The 25,936-nt window shown below is 37.5% G+C and overlaps 1 protein-coding gene across 2 annotated transcripts in view; it reads left to right on the forward strand.

Annotated features, from left to right (window-relative positions):
- LOC146001291 (rifampicin phosphotransferase-like) overlaps positions 1-25,677 on the forward strand; it is an 81,496-nt gene extending 55,819 nt beyond the window's left edge. For both annotated transcript variants that reach the window (XM_083138596.1, XM_083138597.1), the window contains exons 19-29: positions 168-338; positions 1,096-1,230; positions 2,993-3,077; positions 4,076-4,164; positions 5,401-5,556; positions 7,204-7,364; positions 9,492-9,719; positions 11,485-11,566; positions 21,434-21,662; positions 22,935-23,009; positions 25,544-25,677. In XM_083138596.1, coding sequence (XP_082994722.1) covers positions 168-338; positions 1,096-1,230; positions 2,993-3,077; positions 4,076-4,164; positions 5,401-5,556; positions 7,204-7,364; positions 9,492-9,719; positions 11,485-11,566; positions 21,434-21,662; positions 22,935-23,009; positions 25,544-25,593 — 1,461 coding nt within the window. In that variant the 3' untranslated portion in view covers positions 25,594-25,677. The remainder of the gene's footprint in view (positions 1-167; positions 339-1,095; positions 1,231-2,992; positions 3,078-4,075; positions 4,165-5,400; positions 5,557-7,203; positions 7,365-9,491; positions 9,720-11,484; positions 11,567-21,433; positions 21,663-22,934; positions 23,010-25,543) is intronic.
- Positions 25,678-25,936: the final 259 nt, after the last annotated feature.

The raw sequence follows: 25,936 nt of genomic DNA on the forward strand, positions 1-25,936 counted from the left end.
GTTTGAATTTTGCATAATTTCCTATACTCCACGAGAGTGTTGCGTGACATTTTTGCGGATCCTGTGAAATACCAATATGTCGGAAAAGGATCGGCTGGTGTCGGTAGATGAATTCCAACCGATACTTTCAGATCAGCCCTAATTTTTGCATTATCTTCGCATTGCAGTTACTGCTTCAGCAGTCAGAAAAGGACACGGTGACGTCGGTGAACAAGGTGGTTGACTTGGCAATCTTCGGACACATCGTCACGACGTCGCAGCTCGTGAGGCTGGCCCTGGAGCGTTTCGGACCACCTTCGAGGATGGCAAAGGCTAAGATGATGGTACGACTGCTTCTGGTAAGTGTATTCCTGCATAATATGAATTATTTTCGTTAGTAGCACGGCTTTGTGTATTTTTCATGCATGTTACGTAGCTCTTCTACATCTTTGAGTTAATCGCGACGATGTTGATGAATCATGATTACTTGAGATTGAAGAAGAAGAGACAAATTCTCGGGCTGGTATTCGAATCTAGAACTTTCTGTGAGAGATCAGTCTGACTTAATTGCCTCAGTGAAATTATTCTCCGTGCTTGTTCGCGAGAATTGTCAATACGAAATGATTTCTCATTGTAGCTATGGTCTTAAATTACTTTCATATCTATAAAATATAAAGAATAGTAATTTAATATTATTGAAGTTTGTATTAATTACTATAATTACTATTAGGTTGATTGATTGAATTAAAATTGTTGGGAGCGTAGGCATATTATGCCATTTTGCACCCTTCAATATACACGGGGGAAAAAAATCCTTTTAGGAAATTAATGTTCTGTAATGTTTTATAATGAAGCACGTAGAATACGCTGTAACAAGCACTGTATTTATATAGGGCAAGTTAAATCTGTTTCCTTGTATTTTATTACAGAAGAGATACAAACACAAATATTATGCGTGTTCCCAAGGCACGAATATTTATTTACTTTTTCTTTTTATCTGTTTTGTCTAATTATTCTTCATTCTTTTCCCTTTCGTCTTCCACCTAGAAGTAGAAATTCTGAACGTCAATATTGTCAGTTTTGTTAGGTTCTTATTTAAATTCTTTTTCTTTTCAGGACATATTGTTTGGAAACCGTCACTTGAAGAGGTCTGAAAGATATTACAATAAATTTTCCTTGACGTACAAAGATGTGTCTTCCGCAACTGAGATGCTCGACTATATCCATTACAATTTGAACCATATTTTCATGGTATGTATTTTTCACATTCATATTCTCAATTCGCTGTTAGGTTTTGTTGTGTATGATACAGAAATGTCAAAAGTTTTGTAGAATACATCAATCTTCTGTTTATGTCATTCCATTTTGTCTAATTTGGCATTTGGGAAGTTGCAAACTGTTTTAGATTCAGTTGAGAACTGGGTAATCATATAACTGAGAATAACAATTCTCAGTTATATGATTACCTCATAAGACATGTTGACTACAAAAAAGATGTCGATATAATATAGTTGCACCAGTGCCAAAACCAGGAATGTGGAAATTTTGACTTTTTTCACCTAGTACAGCTTCTTCGTTTTGTTTGTAGGTTCCTGTGGTAACTTACATGACCTAATAAAGAAACATAAGTATGTACGTACGTAAAACATACTTTACCGATGACGTCACTTATCCAAATGTAAAACCTGTTGTTTTTTTCCTGCATCTTGAAAATTAAAATGCTTTTATCTCAAAAAGTAAGATTTAGCACATTCGTGGTTTTGGCATTGGTGCGAATATACTTGATCCCAGCTTGGAATTCAATGAATATACACAAGAGCGCCCGCAGGATTTTTTCTCAGGGTCATATAAATTTTTATTATTATTATTATTATTGCTATTATTACTGCTTTTATTGTTGCTCTTATTTTTGTAATTATTATTATTATTATTACTACTACTACCAATGTTCTTTTTTAAAAAAAATACATACATTTGTTATTTCCATATTCTGTGCATCTATATACAATTTGCATAACTGTATACTGACAAAATTCTGATTTTTATACTTTGATAATCAGCGTAAAATAGACTGTAAGATTAAATGTAACGCTACTTCAAATAATAATGATAACAATAACAGTTGCTGCTGTAACTAATGGTACAGAAAACGACAGTTTTTGTTATAAAATATCGCTACAATTTCACTTTCGAATTACATTAACTCTTTCCAGAAATATCGAGGCGGGGGCAAGTACCCTCCCTGGCCCCTCCCTGCGGGTGCCCTTGAATATACAGGGTGTCACCGCACAGCACCTACAATCTTCCACAAGGTGTAGAGGATATCAGGACAAGCAACTTTCCTTCGTAATGTTTTGCTAGTTAAGGCCTCATGCCTCGTCCTCAAAAAACAATTTCTATCCTGTGTGTATGGAGCAGTGCAATATTATTACAGCTTTCCCCCGTGGCGGAGGGGTCAGCATGTCGAGCTACGACGACAGGGTTCCCGGGTTCCTGGACAGGGAATCCTGGACTGGGCATGGATGTTTATGAGTGTCCATTCATCAATTTCATCATATCATCACTCATCCCCATCTTCGCAAATTAGCCAAAAGTGGCAAAAAAAGCGAAGGAAAATAAAGCAAGTGAATCAATCAATATTATTACAGTTCAATTTTTCACTTTTCCATATGAGAGGGCCTGCCACCATCTCCAATTTCAATGTTTGTTTATGCCATTACCTGAGAGGACATGTAAGTGTACACTCGCCTCAATTAGTAGTACCGCAATTCACTTTTTTACACAGCATTTTTTGTCCATTGTGCAGTTATTTTTTAGTAGAATTATCTATTACTTTCAATAATTAATCTGCTAATTCTTCTTACTATATTAGTGAAAGTAATAGAAAATCATATTAATTTTACAAAGTGTTAAAACGAGTTCATCGAAATTGTTCTGTATAAATTACATGTTATTATCAAAATCGTTGACTCTACATGGCAATCCAACTATCTTATCGGTTTTCTATCCACAGATTATGGACGATCACTGCCTTACTTCTCAAGTGAGTGTGTCGACACAGATGATAGCATTGGCCATGATTACGGGGGGATGTGAAGGTATGCTTCTTGTATAAGTTCTTATCACAATCCTGAATCGTATAGGCGATTGGGTGCCAAACTGTGTGTGTGTGTTGGGGTGGGGGGGGGGGCAAATAGAGTTTATTTTCTATTGGTAGACAAGGCTTAGCATTAAGAGACCTTAGTGCTGGGGCAAAACTGGCACAAAATGGAGGGCAGCTGCCCACCACACCCCCAATAATTGCCGCCACTGATCCTGACAGTAATGCGAATCTAACACCTTGTGCTATCATATTTATTGTAATACAACTTTCAATCACACTGTTAATATGTGTGTGTCAAAATTGATTTACTTGGTGTTTTAAGTCTACTTTATGCACAGTAAGGCTAATCGGGCCTGGACCTACAGTTGAAAGTGGGATCCGAACCACTATGTGCTTCCACCGGACTCCTTGATTACAAGGCGATGACGCTACCAGTGCGCCATCAGAGAGGCCATACTTTTATTTAAGTAAGTGTTTTCTATTGTTTTGAAACATAAAGGTAATGCATATGTAGTATCTAGTGAGTACATGGATAAAGTCAAATTTCAAAGACGGTTTCTTTTTTGTGAAGACTGATTTAAGTGTGACTTTAAAAAATAATAAAGTAATGTATGTTGAGAAGAAAACACTGTCACTTGTGTGAAGTGCTGCCTCTGGTGGCAGAAGTAAATAACTGCCCAAGGCCCAGCGATTTGTTGCTACGCCAATGCTGGCAATACTACAGTTACGAGGTGTGTCTAAACTACTTTGAGCAGTGTTTATTGGAACTGTTTTGTATAAGTTAAATTTTTCAGTACAAACGATGTATTCCGTTTTGATCTCTGCTTGAACGAAAACTTATCAATAGAGTTAAGAAATGATCTAACTTGGAAAATGTCAACGAAATGCAAATATCGTGAGAATTATCCAAACTTCGAGCAAATATTTGCCGTCGATAAAATTGTCAAAATTGTCTCTTATGCATTTTTTTTTTTTTATTTTCTTTATTTTTAGATTGGACTCAAGATCACTATTCAGACATTTCTCTTTTGTTTTCTTCCTGCAATAACGTCGTTTCTGCAGATGTTCCTTCTTCACTTAAGGTTTGCATTGTTAATGTTCTTTTATGCTTAATTTTCTAGCAGTAGTCCGAGGTGGTGGAAAAATAGTTTTGAGATTCGCAGGCCTCTTTAACACACATTTCTGGTTTGAAAATTAAGATAATATGTAGTCTGAAACCTTTACTAAAAATATAACTGTTTATGTGCCCCGTAGAAGCAGTGCTCCAATGTAAAGAAATCACATGATAAATCAGTCTAGGGCTGAGATGATACCACTTTGAACCGATACCGATATTCTTGCCGATATCGATACCGATATTTGAAAATTGCAATAATTGATATTTGTTGAAAATATTGGAAATATTCTTAGCATGAATTTTCAGAGAAATTTGCTTAAAATATAGGGTGGCGCAAAAGTCAGTTTACCCATACACAAATTAAAGTTTATACACAAAATTCAGGTATACATACAAAATACAAGTAGAATCACAAAATTCCAGTTTCAGTGGTTTTGTTCAAAGTGTTCTTCATTGTTTGCAATACATTGTGTGCAACAATCAACAACAGAATTGCAAATACGATGCAGTAAACTTGTATCATTGTTGATGACATGAAACGCATTGATAATTGAGTCTTTCAGTGCATCCAAATCTGTCGGTGATGATGAGTATACCACATCCTTAACAATTCCACACAAAGCAAAATCGCATGGGTTCAAATCACAAGAACGCGCAGGCCAAGCAATGGTAGCACGGCGTCCTATCCACTCTTGAAATGTGTCACCTAACAAGCCAGACACTCAACTGTCGACAAAAGAATAACGAGTGCACTGTTGCCAATGTCATACGACAATGTTCCCAACCATATACCTAAAAAATATTACTTAGCAAAAGAAGCACATACACTATCGTAATATTATTACCAATTTGCTTTTTGGGTAAACTGACTTTTGCGCCACCTGGTATTCAAGAATTACATCAGTATATTAAAATAGATGTTATGTAATAAAAAAAATAATTTCTCGTGCAAAATTTGTGCAAAATAAAATATAGTTTGATTTTTTACTATTAGACTTCGCGAAAATGTCGCGTGTCTTTTTTAGGACCCCGTGGAAGACCAATCAATATGCAGGAAAAGTATCGGCTAGTATCGGTAGATGAATTCAAACCGATAATTTCCGATACGGATAGGCTCAGCCCTATATATCACACATATATATCTGTCAGCCCCTTGTTAACTTCTTCGTCCATGAAAAATTTTTGAGACTTTCTGTTACAGGAATTGGCAGCTGCTATAGCTTCGACAGGAAACGTCAAGGAGTTTTGCAACATGTCAACATATCAGGCAACACTGTGGTTGCAAAACTATTCCGGAACTGCTGGGGAGAAATACAGGGAATTCCTGAAAAGGCACGGACATAGGAGCATCAAAGAGGTAATAGTCAGTTACGTAAAGCGCAATCACGCAATTATAAGTAACGGTAACTGTAATTCAGTTACTTATTTCAAGTAACGAGTAACAAAAGTAAGAGCTACTTTTCTGTAAGAATTACTTAATAGTAAATGACACCCCTGTGAGCTACTAGAACCAATTTGACATTGGAGCTGTAGATACGAGAGCTACATTTTCAGGTGAATGCAAGGTTTATAAAGCCGACCTCAGTGGCAAAGTGGTTAGCACAGCGCGGGCTCCGGGTTCGAATCTCGGTCTAGGCATGGTGTTCCTTGTGAGTGTCCCTTCGTCAATTTCACCATTACTCATCCTCATAGTCGCGATTAGCCAAAATCGGAAGAAAATCGACGCTAAATAACAGCTAAAATAAAATACAGTTTTTGGTGCAAAATTGGTGCAAAATTGGGGCAAAATAAAAAGCAAGTTTGAATTTTGCATAATTTCCAGGATAATTATACTCCGTGAAAGTGTCAGGCGGGATTTTTGCGGAGCCCGTGAAAGACCACCGGAAAAGTATCAGGTTGGTATCGAATGAATTTGAACCGATACTTTCCGATACCGATACCATTGGTATCGGTATCGGCTCAGCCCTAATATGTATGTATGGATGTATGTGTGTGTGTGTGGTATTGTGTTAATATATACATATACATATACAGGGTGTATCACAAGTAATAGCGCAAACTGACACAGTTGAAAGTACACGATAATAGAAGCAAAAAAGTCTCAGTAAACATGGGTCTGCAAACGAGCCGTTTTCGAGATAATTGCGAATGTGTGGTTACAAGCCGCCACTGACTTTATTGTTTGTATTGTAAACGTCGTCCTGGTTGGTAAATGCCAATAATACAGTAAGAAAAGTCATTGGAGATCTCATTGCTTTTATTGAACATTCTACTTACTTTAACAAACGTCAGTATGTTACATGTTACAATTACTGTATACTCGTACCTGTTAAAGGAGGTGTTCAAAGTGTCGTCTATCGTCCTTGCATCTGGATGCAATACTGTACGCGATTCCGCATTGAGTTTCGAATTCTTTCGAACACCCCCGGTTCATTTCGGAATTGGTCAAAAGCATGTACAATTCTCTGTACTGATTGTATCCATCCTGTTTGATTACAACGCCACCTCTCGGGAATGTTCTGTTTTGTAAACAAAGAGCAAACCTCGGAACGCGCAAGGAGTATAGCACTCGGTGTTTACAAAATGCAATCAGTGACGGCTTCTAACCACACATTCGCACACATTATTAGCATTTTACCAACTAGGGCGACGTTTACAAACAATGAAGTCAGTGGCGGCTTGTAACCACACATTCGCAATAATATAGCCCGGGTTCGATACCCGCTGGATGCACTTAGTGCTTCGGATCCCACTTTAAACTGTAGATTCAGTCCCAATTAGCCTTACTGTGCAAAGTGGACTTAAAACACCAATTCAACCAACCAACAATCGCAATTATCTCGAAAATGGCTCGTTTGGAGACCTATGTTTACTGAGACCTTTTTGCTTCTATTATCGTGTACTTTCAACTGTGTCAGTTAGCGCTATTACTTATGATATACCCTGTATACTTATATACATACATACATACATACATATACATATGTATATTAATTTCTTTCAGTTTGACCTTTATGTGTTGCCTTGGGGGAAGAAGCCAGACAACCTAGTGGCTATCTTGCAGAAGATGGTGCAAAGCGAGGAGAGCTATTCCCAATCAAGGGAACCAACCACCATCCAAGCAGCCATTGACGGTCTTAAGAGCAGTATTACGCCTGGAACGAAGTGAGTCCTTCAAATTTTTTACATTACATATGTATAATATTTATTTTACGCCATTTTAAGGTCAATTCAGATGATGAGGATGTTAGTGAAGCGAAATTTCGGATGGAATAAACAGAAACATGAACGTGGAGGTCGTGACTCAAACCAAGAACCCTCAGTGAGGAGCTTGGCTCTCGGTCATCGACGGCCAATCCGACCTTCGTAAAGGAGTGGTTAGCACAGAGCGCCACGACGCAATGAGTTCCGGGTTCGAATCCCTGCCTGGGTGTTTTTTTATTTTTTATGAATGTCCATTCATCAATTTCATCACAACACCACTAATCCTCATCGTTGCGATTAGCCAAAAGTGGCGCCAGATAACAAAAATAAAATCAAAGATAGAAGAGACCACGAGCGCATTACATAAACGACGTTTCTATGCCCGATTTCTCTGCTCGAATCTGTCTTTCTATTTTCATAACATCACGTCTTATATTGTAATAAATAGCGTCGTTGTTAGTTTCAATTTTAGTGTGAAGAAAATATCTTACAATATATTAATACAGGTTGACTTAGGCACAAATTTAACATTTCTTTTGTAGAAAATCAGATATTTAAAAAATAATGTGATATTCTAAACTGTAAATGAGTATGTGTAGCAAGGGGTTTGAACATTTTGCAGAAACTTCTTTCGAAGTATCAAGATATTATTATCGTGACACCCAGGACCTAAAAATGTACAACCAGATAGGGGGTGCAGTATCAAAATAGAGGATTTTTTTTTCATTCCCTAGAAACACCACCTTATTTATGTTAAATGTGTACGTGGGTAATATTGTAGCCTATATTCTTATTGTTGTCGCTAATTTAATATAATAATTTTATTTTTCATTTTTATTATAAAATGTTCCTTTTCGTGTAAGGGCAACACACACTTGCTTGCTATTTTTTGTATTTGTTTCGCTTTGACGTTTTTATGCTATAATTTGTACTATTTTAAATTGTAAAGAAATATTGTTAGGTACCAGAAAAGTCTAGCCTTAATTTGACCGTGGGAAATGACTTGGATTAAATTAATAAATGCTTGTTGTGAGGTTAGTATCAATCGCCTCTTGAATTGTCCACTTGTCGATAACCTAACCTTTCTTTATCTGCATTTTACCGTTTTTATTCCAGTTCTCGTCTTATACAAATCTTTAAAGGAGATTTACTACACCTTACTGATGTGCTAGCAATGTAGTAGTAAAAAAAATCCAGGGAAGGTATTCCAGATATTTTATAAATTTCATATATACCAGGTGGTTATAATTAAAGTGACGGTGTTCAGAGTGGTACAGCACGGGCTGTAATGAGAGTAGCAGTCTTAAACCTCGTAGATATGCTAATGAAGCAATGCGCTCGCGAATTATGGGAAAAAATAGTTTCAATTCTCGCCACCAGGGTAAAAAATGGCGCTGTAAGCAGTCAAAACGTGAAATTTTCCGTAACTCAAGTAAAAACTCAAGTTGAAAAACTTTGCCCCAAGGGCAAAAACTTGCAACCAGAGGGAGTGGTGTTGAATCCAGGGGGAATTGTCGATCTCTTACAAACACCATCCTGTACACAAGTGGTGAAGGTTGTGTATCCATTATAAATGTAGCCACTAATCAAAAAAATATGAACTAATAGATTTTGTTCATCTGCTTTCTAAAATAGGCCTCGCCAACCCGTCGTATTTGTGAAAGAGCCCTCTGGTATGCACTTGTGGAATCCAGAGCGAGAAACGGTACTGTAGCGTTGTAAAAATAGGGAACTCTCTCGTCTTCTGATTCGTGGTATTGTAATCATGACAGAAGAAACATCATGAAATGATATTCCCAGGGGATTATCCAGAATTTTCTATCTTGTGGTGGTAAGTTCGTATTTAGCGGGTGTTGACGGTATATTTAGCGAAAATGACCTTAAATTGGACCTTTGTGTAAAAACAAATAGACGGGTGTTGAAATTTTGGGGATTGGTTATGGGGTGTGTGAATAAATAAATCACTAACGCACAGTATTTTTTTTTATCTCGACGCAGGAAGCTCCTCAACTCCTGCTCTTCTGGTGTGCAACCTGCAGGTAAGATGCTGAAGCTTGTTCTAAAATCTTGATATTTATTTTGTTTTAGGCGCGTCTTGAAGTTTCTTCTTCCGTATTGTCGATCGGCTGTTGGCTACAGAGAAAACACGAAATCCCTCTTCATCCTTATAATAGACCAGTTTCGAGGGGCCTACAATCATCTGGCACAGCTCTTGGTGAAAGAAGGTCGCCTGCCGGACCCAGAACTTCTCTTCTTCCTCAGTCTTTACGAGCTTCAGCAATTGATCAAGACGAGAAGCCCGACTCTTGTCAACAAGTAAGCTTTTCACATTGTGGTTAATTCGTGAATAGGACGGCACATTTATACATGGTGATTCAAAAAAGATCTTGACACTTCCACAACGGCATATCTCTTTAACGAAGACAAATACAGGCACGTATCTAGAAATATATTTCGGAGGGGGGGGGGAACCAATTGTACCAGAAATAATAATAATAATGTTTAAATTAAAACATTAAATTATAATGAAATTGAATATTAATTAAAATATGTAAATTTATTAATAATGATTCTTTATTATTACATGAATACTTAAAAAGATGGTATAAGAATATAAATATAACAGCATATATTTGTTATCTAGTTTGCGTGTACTTAAGATCGCCAAATTAGTATAGAAACAAGGAAATTAATGCAAAGTTCCTGATTAATATTTTATGCATATTTTCATAAGTAGTACTGTGCATATATTTTCTTTGGTACCGTCTTTCAAAGCAGTACAATCCCAATATAATAATCTTTACTTCCAAGTTCAGAGGAAATAAAATAACTATCGATTATAATACAACAAATGCTAAAAAGTCAATTTTCATTATTTTATTTTAGTACTTGCGAAGTCTTTCTGGGGGGAGGGAGATTACCCAAAATTCACCACGCTGAGATAAAAAAAATTAAGAGTCGTATACACATTTTATGGGAATAAAAACATAGCATAACAATGCTAATGTCTTAGAGTTTCTAAAAAATATTACAAGTAGTGTTGCCCACGGGACGAGACGGGACAGGCTTTTAAAAATTCGAGACGATACGAGATTAACCATGTGTCATAAGACAAACGAATATTTTCGAGACGAGACAGCATTTCCACGAGACTCCACGAGACGAGACAGGCCAAAGTCTCGTCTCGTGGGCAACACTAATTACAAGAAACATGATTGAAATTGGTATATTTTTAATAACTTATTGTTGTAAAATAACGATAATTATTATTCTCATTTTTATTTGTACTAATCAAGCTTTATCTATGGACTGACCTCCCCTACAAATATTTCTGGCGACGCCCGTGTCGTAAGGGATGAGCCCCCTCCCCACGAAATTAAATTCTGGCTACGGGCCTGGTTAGGAAGTAGGTTAGACAGAATGCTAAACCTGATAGTGGTCCGTTTCCCTTAAGTTAGAATCAGAAATTATTGTTTATATTTTGCATTTTCGGTCTTTTTTGGGTTTTATGTCATTTTTTTAGTATTTTTTTTGTCGTTTTGGTTGCAATTTTAAAAATCATTCTTGAAGTTTCCTATCTAATACGCAATTAATAGAACATGTGGTCAAGGCAAACTTAAAATATTTTGCTGTGGTTTTAGTCACCACATAAAATTATAATCTGATGCACGGGAAAGAGAACAATATTATCAGATGCTGACCGAATACTATATCGTGAAAAGGAGGTGAATTACTTACACAGAAAAACCTTTTGGTGTATTTATGTAACCTTGAAGTAAAAGTAGAAATACTACATTAGCACTTAAACCACCAAATAATGAGTTCTATCGAATTATTCAAATACCTCCTTGTAATTTATGAAAAAAAGCAAGCTTGATTTTAGGAGCGAAAATTATTTTTAGATCATTTACAAAAATTGTCATTTTTTATTATTTTAAAGTCATTCTATAGGTCATTTTTTTTAGATTTTTAGCTCATCAGATTCCGAGCCATACTTATGAGAATATTTTGTAAATTTTGGAACAAATCCTTATCTTTACACGGTGACAAATTTAATAACCTGCTCATATTTCTTCACCAGGGCAATCAGAAGAAGAAAACTTATGAAGCAGTGGGATGCTTTGACGTTCCCTGAATTGGTCATTGGAATTCCACAGCCAATGGTAAGTTATGTAAATGTCACAGTAGTGGAAGAAAAATGTCAAGAAAGAAAGTTTTGAAACAAAAAGTTTTACCAGTTGTGTCTACAACTAAATATGTATAATTTTCACGTGCATGTTTTACACATATGCAACATGGAGCGACGTAAAATAAGAAAATACATGTGAAACATGCTAACAGTGTACGTAGTCAAAGTTTCTTTAATACATATATATATACAACATATATTATTTAAATACATTACATAATCAATTCATCTACCTCACAAATTGTCTGTCAAATGTGCTGCTCCTTTTCCTAAAAACAATTGTGCATGCATTTAAGACAAAGTCAATGAAGTTAAGTCTCACTGGTTATACGTCAAAACATCGACGCAAAAACATCGATAACAAAAACATCGCCTACATTTCATCGACAGTACAAAACATCGACAGCACAAAACATCGACACCAAAAACATCGACACCAAAAACATCGACGGCAAAAACATCGACACCAAAAACATCGACACCAAAAACATGGACACCAAAAACATCGACGCCAAAAACATCGATGCAAAAAACATCGACACCAAAAACATCGACGCCAAAAACATCGACGGCAAAAACATCGACACCAAAAACATGGACACCAAAAACATCGACGGCAAAAACATCGACACCAAAAACATCGACGCCAAAAACATCGACACCAAAAACATCGACACCAAAAACATCGACACCAAAAACATCGACGGCAAAAACATCGACACCAAAAACATCGACGGCAAAAACATCGACACCAAGAACATCGACGGTAAAAACCGACGGCAAAAACATCGACGGCAAAAACATCGATGCAAAAAAACATCGACACCAAAAACATCGACGGAAAAAACATTGACGCCAAACATATCGACACCAAAAATATCGACGGCGAAAACATCGACGGCAAAAACATCGACGCCAAAAACATCGTCGGCAAAAACATCGACGCCAAAAACATGGACGGCAAAAACATCGACGGCAAAAATATCGACGCCAAAAAGATCGACGCCAAAAACATCGCTATTTTTTTGTCATTAAAACCGTTAATTTATAATGCAGTCATGTTTTATTATTATTGAAAGAAGGCGGAAAGTAGGAGGAGCAGAGTAGAAAGACGGGGATGAGTAATAGAGTGGAAAGTAGAGGGGCGCTAAAACTCCAACTCGCCCAAGTGAAATTTATATCTTGATTCTCTCCATGAATTGGATTTAGAGTTGTGACCAAACTTGCCTACATTAGTCGATCTTGTTTTTAGATTTCTTATCAGCCATGGTTGTTGTACAAGAGCGGTATTTTCATTGATTCGATAATTTCGGGCTGCACGCGCACCTTCTGACATCAAAACAATATTATTATTAGCACCTGATTCTTGCCCCAAAGGTCAAACAATGGAATCGTAAACAATGCGAAGTGTCATGTTTCCTTCTGCTTTCTAGAGTCGTTTTCACGTTCAGAAGACACAACGGCGCTTATGGAGAAACCGCACAGTGTTGCCAATACAGCGCTAGCTCATGTCGCCGGGAAATGATGACCTTCCTTCACAATGAAGGTGTTACATATTTTGTATATATAATGATAATTATATGTAATTATTAATATTAATATTATACTGTGAACGTTACAGTTACCCTTTTTACTATGATCCATTGCGATCACTACACACGCGAGTGTAATGCACGAATATGACACTTCAGAAATCACTTATAAAAGTAAAAATCACTGAGAGCTCACACAACTGAAAACACTTTTTCGGGAGAGGGAAAATGTCTAAACAGACCAAAGTAGATTTCTCACTCAAGTAAGGGGAACCTGGCACATGGGTTAAATTCAAGTTGCAACCCAAACAAACAAATGAGTTATGGCCCACGTGAACTGATAAGACGTGAATGACTCAAGCAAGGCATGTCATATTTCTATCTTGAAGACCCATATTTTGTCACGTGTTGGAAAGCCTTTCAAAGGTTAATATGGTGTCTATGAATTTATGTGTACGTTGGAAACTGAAAGGTGATCTTCATTTCAGTATTAATGTCGACAGTAATGTAAACGAAAACAACGTGTATTTGCGACAGCACTAATGTTGCTCACAACAGCAGCATTGGAAATAATTGTCAATTATTAAATTTAAGTAATTTCAATTCTATTATAACAAACTGCATGAAGTTCATATTTTTACTGAATGGTTGATTGATTGATTGATTGATTTAGTTTATTTTACTTCGCGTTTTGTGCCTCTTGGCTAATTTGCGAAGATGGGGATGAGTGATGAAATGATGAAATTGATGATTGGACATTCACAAACAACCAAGCCCGACCGGGATTCGAACCCGGGACCCTTGGCGTCGCAGCGCGATGTGCTAACCACTCGGCCACAGGGTCGGGCTTTTACTGAATGGAAATAAAATAACAACTCGAAAACTTGGTGGTGATAGCCGGAATGCTGCGGTGAGTCGGCTCAAGATGGCCAGACAACGTCTCCTTACTTCGCGCGCGGTTCGGGTTAAAAAGAAACTCCAAATGCATGGAAGTAATATTTCTGGGAACCTTTGAGTGATTATAAAAAATAATTTCATTGTTTTCTCCACAACTTTGTCGCTGGAAGTTTTTACTTGGAATTACAGAACAAAAAATGGCCAGCGACGACATTTTCTACTGCACGAATATAAAAAATCTCCACATACTTTATTTGAATATTTTTTAATGCGAATATGCTTTAAAGTATTGATAAATTCTGAGTACCACCACCACCTATGACAATTAAAAAACAGTGTCAATTTTTTTAATAATGAATGCTTCAATTTTACGGCATGTTTCAACGTTAGGAATGAAAACAATGTAAAAATTGTGTTTTCAAGGAAAATTTGCGTTTTTAATTTATCTAAAATTATGTAAGCAAGTTACCAGTTTTTTGTGTTCACCATCGTATTCTCTACAAAATTTCATGCAAAACTGCAGGTACCGATTTTACTTAAGCTAAATTTGTAAATCCAGAAATTTCACAACAGCGCTCTCATATTTCCCATAAGAAAAGCATTGCCCATAAGAGCCCATTGTGTCTTCTGAACGTGAAAACGACTCTAGCAAGCTGCTTTTAACTTCATAGACGGGATAGTTGTATGCTCATTATATTGTGGATGTAGAAGAAATGTTCCTTGATGACTATGGTACGAAACCGACTGAGGGCCCCTTTGCTTTACCTCCCCCGCCCACCTTCACGCAGCGGTATCTGCAGACCCCTTGTGACAGCCACAGGACGGATTAAAAATACTTTCAATCACCAGTTTCTTTATTTGCAAAAGAAAGTAATTTTTCCAATTGTCTCTGCAATAAACGCAGTGTTACCCTGTAATCAATGGGTCCCGGGTGAAAGCACATGGTGGTTCAGATCCTATTTTAAACTGTAGGTCCAGTCCCGATTAACTTCTCTGTGCATAAAGAGGACTTAAACGATTATTATTATTATTATTATTATTATTTTAGGGGTGCACATGTAACATTGAAATTTTCGGTATTTGGAATAGCCTATTATTTATTTTGTACTGTATATTTATTTTTTTAAAACTGAAACATGCAATTCGTAGTTTTATACAATCTCAATTGTTTGCAAATATATTTATAACAAAAAAACAATATATATTTAATCGTAATAATTGAGGATTTGGCGTTTTAGACCTTTAATTTAACATATATTAAGAGCCCGGTCTCTGGCACCGTGACCGATCAACAAGGTAATTTTTCTCGTGTGACCCACGAAGGGTTAATCGGAACTGAACCTATAGTTTAAAGAATCCATACCACTGTGCAACTCTCCTCCACCGGGGATCGAACTTCGGACCCCTTGATTCAAATACAACAGCGGTACCGATACACAGTGACGGCGCTTCGTGGTGCGGCACCCAGGGAAAATGTCTGGAGGGAAAGGGGGCAAGACAATATTGCAAGGGGGCAGTTATATTACTTGCACACGTGGTATACCAATGCATGAACCGAAAGAAAGCCACTACGGAAATGTCAAGTTGTATTTGGTCCTTTCGGTCTCCGGCGTCTAATAAACAAGGAATAACAATAGTCGGTGATCTTTTCATCTTTCACACGGAGGAGCCTTCCTTTCCCTTTCCCCCGACCACAAACGCTGCCGGCGAGAAGTGATAAATGGTTACCAGAAACTAAACAATCACGTTCACTGCGCAATCTCATTGTTTGTAATTTTATCAATAATAAAAATTCAAATTCAAATTCAAATTCAAATTCTTTATTTGCGTGGGCGAGGTTCAGCCTGAGGCTGTTCTGCCACCTAACCCGTGTCATCGATTACATTTAAATTTACATTTCTTATGTTATTACAGTATTAATACAGTGTACAATAAACTGTATGATTTAGTTACAAAATCTATTGATAAAATAATTGTAATAAATGTATGAATAAAATGATACAAAAATTGTGAAAAGACAACTACATAAAAATAAAATAAAATGAATGACAAATAAATAAAAATAAAAACATGTAGACAAAATACATAACATAAACATACAAGTTACATCATAGTATTTGAACACAATCTCTGCTCTGCCAAAAGAAAATTCTTTACTTCATTTCGAAAAGATTCTATTTTAGATATGCTCGACATGGTCTTAGGTAGGGCACTCCATATTTTTGCAGCAAAATAATAATAATAACGTCTTTATTGAGAGGACGTGTTTCGACCTCACGGGCCGTTCTTACAACAATGACCATTGTACATTGGTAGCACGGTAGCACTGTAAGTTGGCAAATTGAGTTCGCTCATTACGCATTGTTCGTTTCACTGAAACACTTTATAATTTAGGGTAGCCATCTCAAAATATTCGGGATTAGATTTGAATTTCTTAGTGTGGAAAACTTTGTCAAAAAAGGATTTTCCCGTCGATGTTTTTAGTGTCGATGTTTTTGCCGTCGATGTTTTGTACTGTCGATGTTTTTCCCGTCGATGTTTTTGTACTGTCGATGTTTTTGCCGTCGATGATTTTGGCGTCGATGTTTTTGCCGTCGATGTTTTTCCCGTCGATGTTTTTCCCGTCGGTGTTTTTGCCGTCGATGTTTTTACCGTCGATGTTTTTACCGTCGATGTTTTTGCCGTCGATGTTTTGTGCTGTCGATGTTTTGTGCTGTCGATGTTTTGTACCGTCGATGTTTTGTACCGTCGATGTTTTGTCGGCGATGATTTGACGCTACACCAGTCTCACTTCTCTCTCTCCGGCAACTTACAATGCATTCCAGAAAACAATGAAAAATGCGAACGAAGCGAGCAAGAAAATTTTTGTACCCAATTTTTTGCAAACTGAAAACATTATTCATTTAATAGGGTGCAAATAATTTCACGGGGGTGCCATGGCATTCTCTCTTTTACAACTTTTTTCATTTAGATCATTCGGCGCTCAGGATCGACTCCCACATTAAGAAAATTAGGCACTGCTAGCGAAGCTGGAAGGAGCCGAACGGCACCAGCCAACTCTTGATAGTAGCTAACCTAGTCAATTGTACGTACATTGCGCTCATAATTTTATAACGCGCATTATTATTAAACTCCTAAATAGTAGGGAACTGGAAACAAGTCTAAATGAACTGTAGGAAATTCCCGACTCCCTACTTCCCCTGATGCTTCTGCTTCTGGATGCTTTCCTCATTTGATTTACACATCACTACATAATATTTTCGCCCTGGTGATATCCAACCCGTATGCCATCTTCATCTAAATCTTTCACAATGATAATCAAATCATCACATTCTGATGAAAATCTACATGGTGGGGATGATGTTGAAGGCACTGTACAATTTGTGCAACTTTCGATGGCTTTTGGGGAGGCTTCGTTGGACATGTTGGATGGTTTACCAAAACTTTGATGACCCTTGTATTGTGATATATCACATGAAGAGCTTCCTTGATGGTCACTATTGCTGCTTGGTGAGCCCGAAGAATCTTACTGGTTGTCAGTTTGTAAGTTGTGAATTCATCTTCTGCCTCTCCAATCGCTTCCGTTCATAGCCCTTCTCTTTCATTTTATCATAAAAACCTGTTTTCTTCTATCTCTGCCTACTCTTGCATTGACGTTCAACTGCTGTCTTAGCCATTATACTCCAGTAACTTTACAGATTAATCTGAAAATGAGTTAGCAATATGCAGATAAGAAGCTAACATTATGATACATTACAAACACCATTTGGAGCAATTTGTACATATCACTGGTAATTCCATAACACACAGTTGGTAATTGCGTCACAGTGATATACAGCCATTCCATAAAAATTGCTGGACATGTAAGTGTTAACGCATGTGAGTAGTACAGTGGGATCTACTAGTATTGCTCGGCAAATTGTCCACGACTATTTTCATTAATTTTTCTCTTACATCCTATGTGTTTTTAAGCGATGGATTTTTAGGTATGCTGGTACAGAAGTTGTCAACAGCTTGTTTTGAGTTTTCTTTTAATTCTTGAAGCTCTTATTGGGTCAAATAAAGAGCACGAACATGGTGATGGACAATTTGCACGGTAATACTCATGGATCCCACTGTACCAAAACATACCTTTGTAGGAAAAATTTTACTTCCGTGTATCAACATCCTTACATTCTTATGCGCAAAAAGTTGAAACATTATGACGGATTTACCATTTTGTTTTGCGTATGTACATCTCAGTTTACATACACACAATACAATAGTGAAATACACCAATTACTTTCTCTAGGGCATGTTAATCTTACCATACCATCCCATACTTTCATATTAGTTCCTTCTTGCCATGTACAGCAAATTCATGGATCGTTAAAATGCAGAATCAACATATCATATGCATGTCCGTGGCGGCCATCTTGCAAAATGGTGTTTCTAACCACCTGCCGCATTGATTTTAATGAAAGAACGGCATGTTCCATTAACTACAAGTATAACTCTAATCTGATATCATCTTCATTTTTACGTAAAAAGCTCTTGAGTTTTTGGACTGGAGGTTGACATTTCCGTGGAATTGCCCATATGTAGGGACTTGAAGTTTTCGTTTTATTTTCCCCTAAATTTCGTGGTTATCTTTTACTGCAATTCGGTGTTACGTATTTTTCGCGGTTTAAAGCAAAATTCGGTGTTATTAATTGAAAATCGGTGTTATTTTTACAAGCTTTTTTACTGTTTATTCTTCATTGCTTTAGTTATGGAAAATTAAGGGAAATTTTAGTTTTAATGACAAAATGAAATAAATTTAAGGCTTACCTTTGTGAGAAATGATCAAATTTCTTGCATTTGGAAAAATGTTTCATTTCATGGGTCACTAAATATGAAATATTTATTGGAGAATATCACTCAAATCTTTGAACATAATCATATTTCAAACTTTTCACTCTCACAGAATAAAATTTTCAAGAATTGTTTTCATAAATTCACTTTTCAGTTTACATTAACATTGATGATTTTCCACGCACAGTTGGTGCGTAGTAAATGTTCACAGTATTCACTCACCACACTTCCTATAAGAAAGCACTTCTAAATAGAAAGATAGCATTTTTTTTCCCATTCACTCCAATGGGATGATTGTTTAAGAAAGGCTTCCACAGTTCGAAGTGTGATGTACAACTTGGGCCTACCCGACGGCGTAGTGCTAACGTGGCCACCTTGTAATAACCGCAAACTGTAGGTCCAATCCCGATTAGCCTATATGTGCATAAAGTGGACCATTCAAACAAACAAACTTTTCTAATCCATGTGCCTCTCACTTTCATTGCGCTTAATCAAGAAATCCTTCCGCTCTCATGTTGCATTTTATTTTGCAATTGAATCAACAAAATAATATAGTTCTCTCTGAAGCGTAAGGTCCTTCAGAAGCAAACTAATGCATTTCCTGCTGGCTTTCTCATACTGTGAAGTACACCACATGAGGAAAAGGAAATTCAAGACGATACACAAACCATAAAGCCTCAGAAGTTCTGACTGAAATTTCCCTAATGAATCGAACATTAACCAGCTAGACTACAAATGACAGATCTCATACAGCTTCAGGTAGTTCTTTTTGAACAAAGGAAGTGTTATTCCCAGTTTATATTGCATATCTCGCGGCGTTTTTCGCGTTAAAGTGCAAATTCGGTGTTATTCTAAAAAATGGCATAATTCGCGTTATTTCGCGATTCCGAAACACCAAAAACTTGTCTCCTTTACCTACCCAAATACCTTTTAAACACTTAATTTTGCTTTCCTCAACCTTTCGGTGTTATCGTTAAAGCAAAAACTTCACGTCCCTACCCATATGCAGTGATGTGCGTCTACACATCGATACAACGATAGTCTACATTCTACACGTAGACTATTTGATACATGTAGATTATGTAATCTATGTAAACAACATGGCCAAAGGTGATAACTTAGCAAAGGGCGCTGTGGAAGTAAAATAAAATTATACTGCGTATCAGTTGCTGATGTGTGAGGAGGACATTTCATACTCTTTCTTCCAAATTCGAACAATTTCTCACCTAGGAAGATACCTACTATAGGATATATTCTAGTGTTTTATGGAAAAAAGTCAACTCTTGCCTCACAACTGCCATCTGTTTTTGTTATTTATCTTCTTCCATAGTTGATAATAGAAGAGAAGATAAATTTTGTTGTAAATAGGATTCTTTTCATTTCGTTAGGAACCAATATAGTTGAAAATGTCACTTTCCTTTCATTAAACCCTTGAAAATTAATTTTAAGGCACTTTAGATTGTCTACGTAGTATGTGTAAACTACAACTCAATGTATTCTACGCGTAGATTACGTGTAGACAACGCATGTAGACGTAAACTTATAGTCTACGGCACATCACTGCCCATATGTAATCAACAAGGATTTTCCTCTTAACGGTAATTTGATCCATATCTTTCCTTCATTTACTTTCACCCATACAACAATATGTGAAATTTCTAACCCCAAATGATATATTTTCTTGTACATTCTACTGATTACACATCTTTCACCGTTATCAATATGTATACGAGAAATATTAGTTTATTTGCTTCTTTACTGAATATATTTTACGCCTTGGTTTTGAAATTTGGTTGCAAAATGCGGATAGAAGCCTCTCCGATTGCTTAGTACTATCGTCGTCGCTTTGTAATCAAGGGATCCCGGATTGGAAAAAATATTTTCGAGCCTGTTATACTTGGTGATAAAGAGACAGAGCCTTGAAAAACTTTAGGCATACAGTGGTTCCGGCCAAAGAATGGACTTGGAAATTCTTTTTTTGTCTTTTCTGTCGAAAACCAGGGAGAGTCACATGAACTGCTGAACCAATCGGCTTTGTCCAGTTGCCGTGGTGAGAGGGAATTCCCGTGGTATTCTGCGTTGTCAAACTTTCGTTTTGGGTAGGTTTCGAAACAGGTGGCGCCCTCAAGTACGGAGAAGCCTAATGATTGCCGCCACGCAGCAAGCGAATGGGTCTCCGATTCCCTGTCTCTCTCTGAAATGTGAGGGAAGGGGGCATGATGACAGGAAGAGGTGTCGTGTACGACTGGACAAAAATCAGGCGTGTAGCAGCCGGTAGCAACACCGCTTTTCCTCTCTTGAAGTGGAGGCGGAATGTCCGTTTTCTTTTCAAGTCCATTCTTTGGCCGGGCGAACTTTAATAATATATGAAAACCTGGCAGTTGGAAGGGTCGATCGCCCCAATCACCCTCCCCGTGGATCCGCGCCTGATCACCCATCCTCATCTTCGGGAATAGCCAAAGCTGGCTGAAAAACCAAGTAAAATAAACCAAATCAATCAATCAATCAATCAAACACACACCTCAGAGAGGCCCTCTTGTCGTATTTCTAAATCTTCGACATTTGTTCTTTTTTTCCAGAACGACGTCCTTCTGCAGAAGCGAGACGGAAGCAGCATGCGCCTCGAAGGAACGCCAGTGTGCCACGGCGTGGTGGAGGCTCGCGCATGCGTAGTTCTGAACCTGGAGGAAACGCACCAGATTCAAAATGGAGACATCCTCATCACCCACTGCACGGACATAGGGTGGACGCCGTTCTTCCCCCTGCTAGGGGGCGTGGTCACTGAACTGGGAGGACTCATTTCACACGGTACGCTTTCTTATCCACAGCAGTGCTGCCACATGAAGGAAATTTCCCTTTTGCAGGGAAATTCGGACCGAAATTTTAGCCAAAAGTGAAAAGGGAATTTCGATGAAGAATACCACAATTGCAGGGAAATTTTAAGGTCATCTGACTGCATTATTACAGTTTATGTTAATTTTGAATTTCATATACACATTTTTATGTTATTTATTTATTTTGCTATTCCTACATGTTTCTGCTGCTTTAAGTTTATTGTACGTTGCTTTTATGCATCTTTGGATAAATAGTAACGATGAGGATTAATGATTAAATGGATTCCTGACCAGGATTCAAACCTGCGACATCTGGTCAGGAAGTGATGAAACTGAAATGTGTTTTTTTTTCAAACGAATAACGAATTCAACGAAGTACTTAACTACATACTACTACTGCTTCCAACACCACCACTAATAATACTGCTACTATCATTACTACTAATTATTATTATTATTATTTTATAATTTGCTTAGGTGAAGGGAAAAATTGATCCAAAACGGGAAATTTGGCCCCTTGGAAAGGGAAATTGTGCCCTCATATTGTGGCAACACTGATCCACAGTCTGTCTCAGGAAACTATGCTGCTAGGCCGCTCATAACGGCAGAGAAGGGGAGAAAGCGAGTGGGTGGAACGAAGCAGTGCGCGCTGCTTCAGTCCCGTTTTCTCCTCCATGCATTCCCTTCCTCTCTTACGCATTTATTGGTCGAGCCTTCTCGAATCACTACTTGTGCAGAGGACTTACTTTCGTTCACTTGCTGCACAGACTTCTCGTACAGACAGAGTATAAGGTTATGGGTGTATTAAGAGGCAGCAGTCCAGGGGTGCGGATCCCCGAAAAAAGTGTAAGCAAAATTATTATTTGTGGTTTGTTGTTTATTTGACGTATACTTATTTCAGCTTGTAATGACAAAAAATGCAAAAAATAATGTACAATAATAATTTTAATAAACATGAAAATAATAATCAGGGACTTTTCATAACTTGAAAAAAGATTCGTTATCCTGTAACTAATCCCTTTTTCTACTTATTTTTACACAAATTTCCTTACAGAAATGTTCGTGATCTTGACTATAAGGAAGCTACAAAAACGAATGTGTGTGTCCTATCCATTCTTGCACCATTTCTTTATTCATATAATAATAATAATGATGATAATGAAGTTACAAGAAAATTGTTCATTCCAAACATTGATAACTGCAAAGGTGTAATTTCTTATATTCTAATTTTGTTTTACTTTCACAGGAGCTGTAGTTGCAAGGGAATATGGATTACCATGCATCGTAGGAGCCGAATTCGCAACCCAACTATTCAAGACAGGTAAGCAATTAAATATTTGTGAATTGTTAACCTATTTAACACTAAATTCTTTTAATGTAACTATTGATGGGTGCCTGCAGAAAACGAAAAGTTACGTCAAAGTGGGAATATTGAGGCCATATGTGTGGCATCAGTGAACAAGACGTTGTAAAGAGGTATGAAAGAGAAAAGGAAGAAAAGAAACCAGGGACTTAAAGAGAGAATGAGAGAGAAAGGAAAATAATGAAACAAGAGATATGGAAAGAATGAAGAGAAGAAGGGAAATAAACGGGACAGAAAGAGGAAGGGAGTGCGGTGACAGAGGACAAAGAAATAAGACATAGAGGGAGAGAAGTTGAGAGAGAGAGAGAGAGAGAGAGAGAGAGAGAGAGAAGGAATCAAAGAAAAAGTAGTGTGACAGAGAAAAGAAGGAGAGACAGAAAGAGAAAGAGGGAGGAGGCAAAAAGATAGAGAGAGAGAGAGAGAAGAAAGAGATAAAGAATGAGAGAAGGAGGAAGAGAAAGAGAGAAAAAGAGGAGAGAGAGAGAGAGAGATAGAAAGGGTAAGAGAGAAAAGGAAAAGGAGAGGGAGGAAAAGAGAGTCAAGCAAGTCTCACACGGTAGATAAGTAGGTCCTCACTTCCCGACACACCTCCTACTCGAAACTACCATAAGATTTTTGACGTCTTTAGTTCGCGAAGGCAGCAAAAGGGGTCTCACACGATCCTTAAAATCGCATCTTTAAAAATGTCGACTGCACAAACACGGTATACCACTTCGCAAGTTTAGATGCTAATAACTGCTGAAGACTTGGGAAAATAATGTTTTCTCTTAAAAGAATAAGATAATAACATTGGCAGTGTTGAAAAATGCAGCACATGTAACCCGTGGCAGTGAATGTGATTATATAACATATGTTGTTTCAAGTTGGTGTACCACTTTACGGACACATTAGCTTAAAGTTGCATTACCCGTATATTGCGATAGAAGTTGCATATTCGAATGAAACCCTTCTCGTACGGTTTTGAAATATACTCCCCAATACAAATTAGTCAAATAAATTACATAAACTTCACAAAATTCAAAGTGCGAAAATTGTGGTGTTTACATTAAGTTACCATGTTATATATATATTTCATTGACACTTCTTTGCTCCTACTTATTGGGAAAATTACTTTGAAGTCCATGAAGAACTAATTACAATTCATAATTTATATATCATTACAACACTAGCAGATTTATTTACTGCGGTACTATACACAACACAGTCTATTTGTTACAGCCAACAAATCAAAGAGTACATACCTACGTATGTGGCTGTTCAGTGTTTACCTCAAAATAGTATTCGCGTCGGTTGTCAAAGTAAAACAACAGTATTACAGTAGGAAATTTAGACATACGAACTATTTATTTAAAACAATAATAATTAGTAAACTCTTCACCTCACTCAACAAATAACATATTTGCTCCAATATGTAGGTCTATTGGTCGAATCTTTTTCTTCTTTAAGCTGCCTTGAATAAACAGTCGAACATCTATTGTCTTTCTTCTTCATCTACTTCCTACTTCAGCTGGCCAGTGTGCTCTTCAATTCTGATTGGTAGTTCCATGGTATTAACGATGGATTTAGAGACGGTTTCTAATTCTGTCGGGAACTGAATAAGAGAAAGCTCTCACACGATGTTTAAGTGAGGAAGCTAGATTTCGATCGCGAAGTGGGGACGTACCTAAGTGCCGTGTGAGAGTGGCTTAAGATTGATTGATTAATTTAGTGTTTTAAGTCCACTTTATGCACAGTAAGGCTAATCGGGACTGGACCTAGGTTTAAAGTGGAATCCGAACCACTATGTGCCTCCACCGTGTATCGAACCCGGGACCCCTTGACTACAAGGCGAGGACGCTACCACTGCGACATCGGGGAGGGAGAGTGGCTTAAGAGAGAGATAGTAAGAGAAAGAGAAGGAAAGGGAAATTGAGAAAGGAAGAGAGGAGAGTGAGGGAAGGAGAAAGAGAAAAAGAGGGAGAGAGGGAGTAAAAGAAAGTACGAGAGAGGGAAAAATAGGTGGGAGAAAGAGGAAAAGCGAAGGATAGTGAGAGAGAGAGAGAGAGAGAGAGAGAGAAGGAAAGAGAAATTGAGAAAGGAAGAGAGGAGAAGATTGAGAGAGAAGGAGAAAGAGAGAAAAGAGGGAAAGAGGGAGGAAATAGTACGAGAGGGGGAAAATAAGGTGAGAGAAAGAGGAAAAGAGAAGGATAGTGAGAGAGAGAATTTAAGTAAATGTAGAAAGATTTACTACACTAAGACTGAGGAAAGAAACGAATAGTAGAGAGAAGGAAAACAGAAAGAGGAAATGACATTGAAATAGAGGAGGGAATACATGAAGAAAAAGAGCAATTCCTCTTATTCCAGCGGGAATCAAATGCCTTGTTCTTCAATGCGGGTGCCCTCGTATACGCTGTGTACTGTCCGTATAGTTTAAAGTGTCCGTCTGTCCGTCCGTTGTTAGTAGTTGCGTTCTCATTGGCCATTTTCTATTTACGCTGCTCGTGTTCCTTCAGGTGACATTGTACGCTTAGACGGGTATACCGGTTTGCTGGAGAAAATTTGAGAGGAGTGAACGAAGGGACACCTGGAGCTTCCATTGCATCACGAGTTGAACACCAGATTAAAATCATAATCAGTAATTACTTACCATTCCAGAATAGTGATGTAAATAAATGAAACTTTTCATAACATTTCTGAAAATTTTCTTTCGATTTGTGTTGTCTCAATATTTGTTAGGTCGTTGCTCAACGTAAGTATGGCCAAATTGATAGAAAATTCCTTATCTCTTGATTCGATACAGACTAAGTATCTGCTGAGGTGCAGAATTTATCAGCCGGTCCCCGTGGCGGAATGGTTAGCACATCGCGCTACGACGCCAGGGGTCCTGGGTACGAATCCTGGCTTGG

This window comes from Lepisma saccharinum, chromosome 17 (assembly GCF_977018435.1).
Source record: "Lepisma saccharinum chromosome 17, izLepSacc3.1, whole genome shotgun sequence".
In the NCBI taxonomy this organism is placed as follows: Eukaryota; Metazoa; Arthropoda; class Insecta; order Zygentoma; family Lepismatidae; genus Lepisma; species Lepisma saccharinum.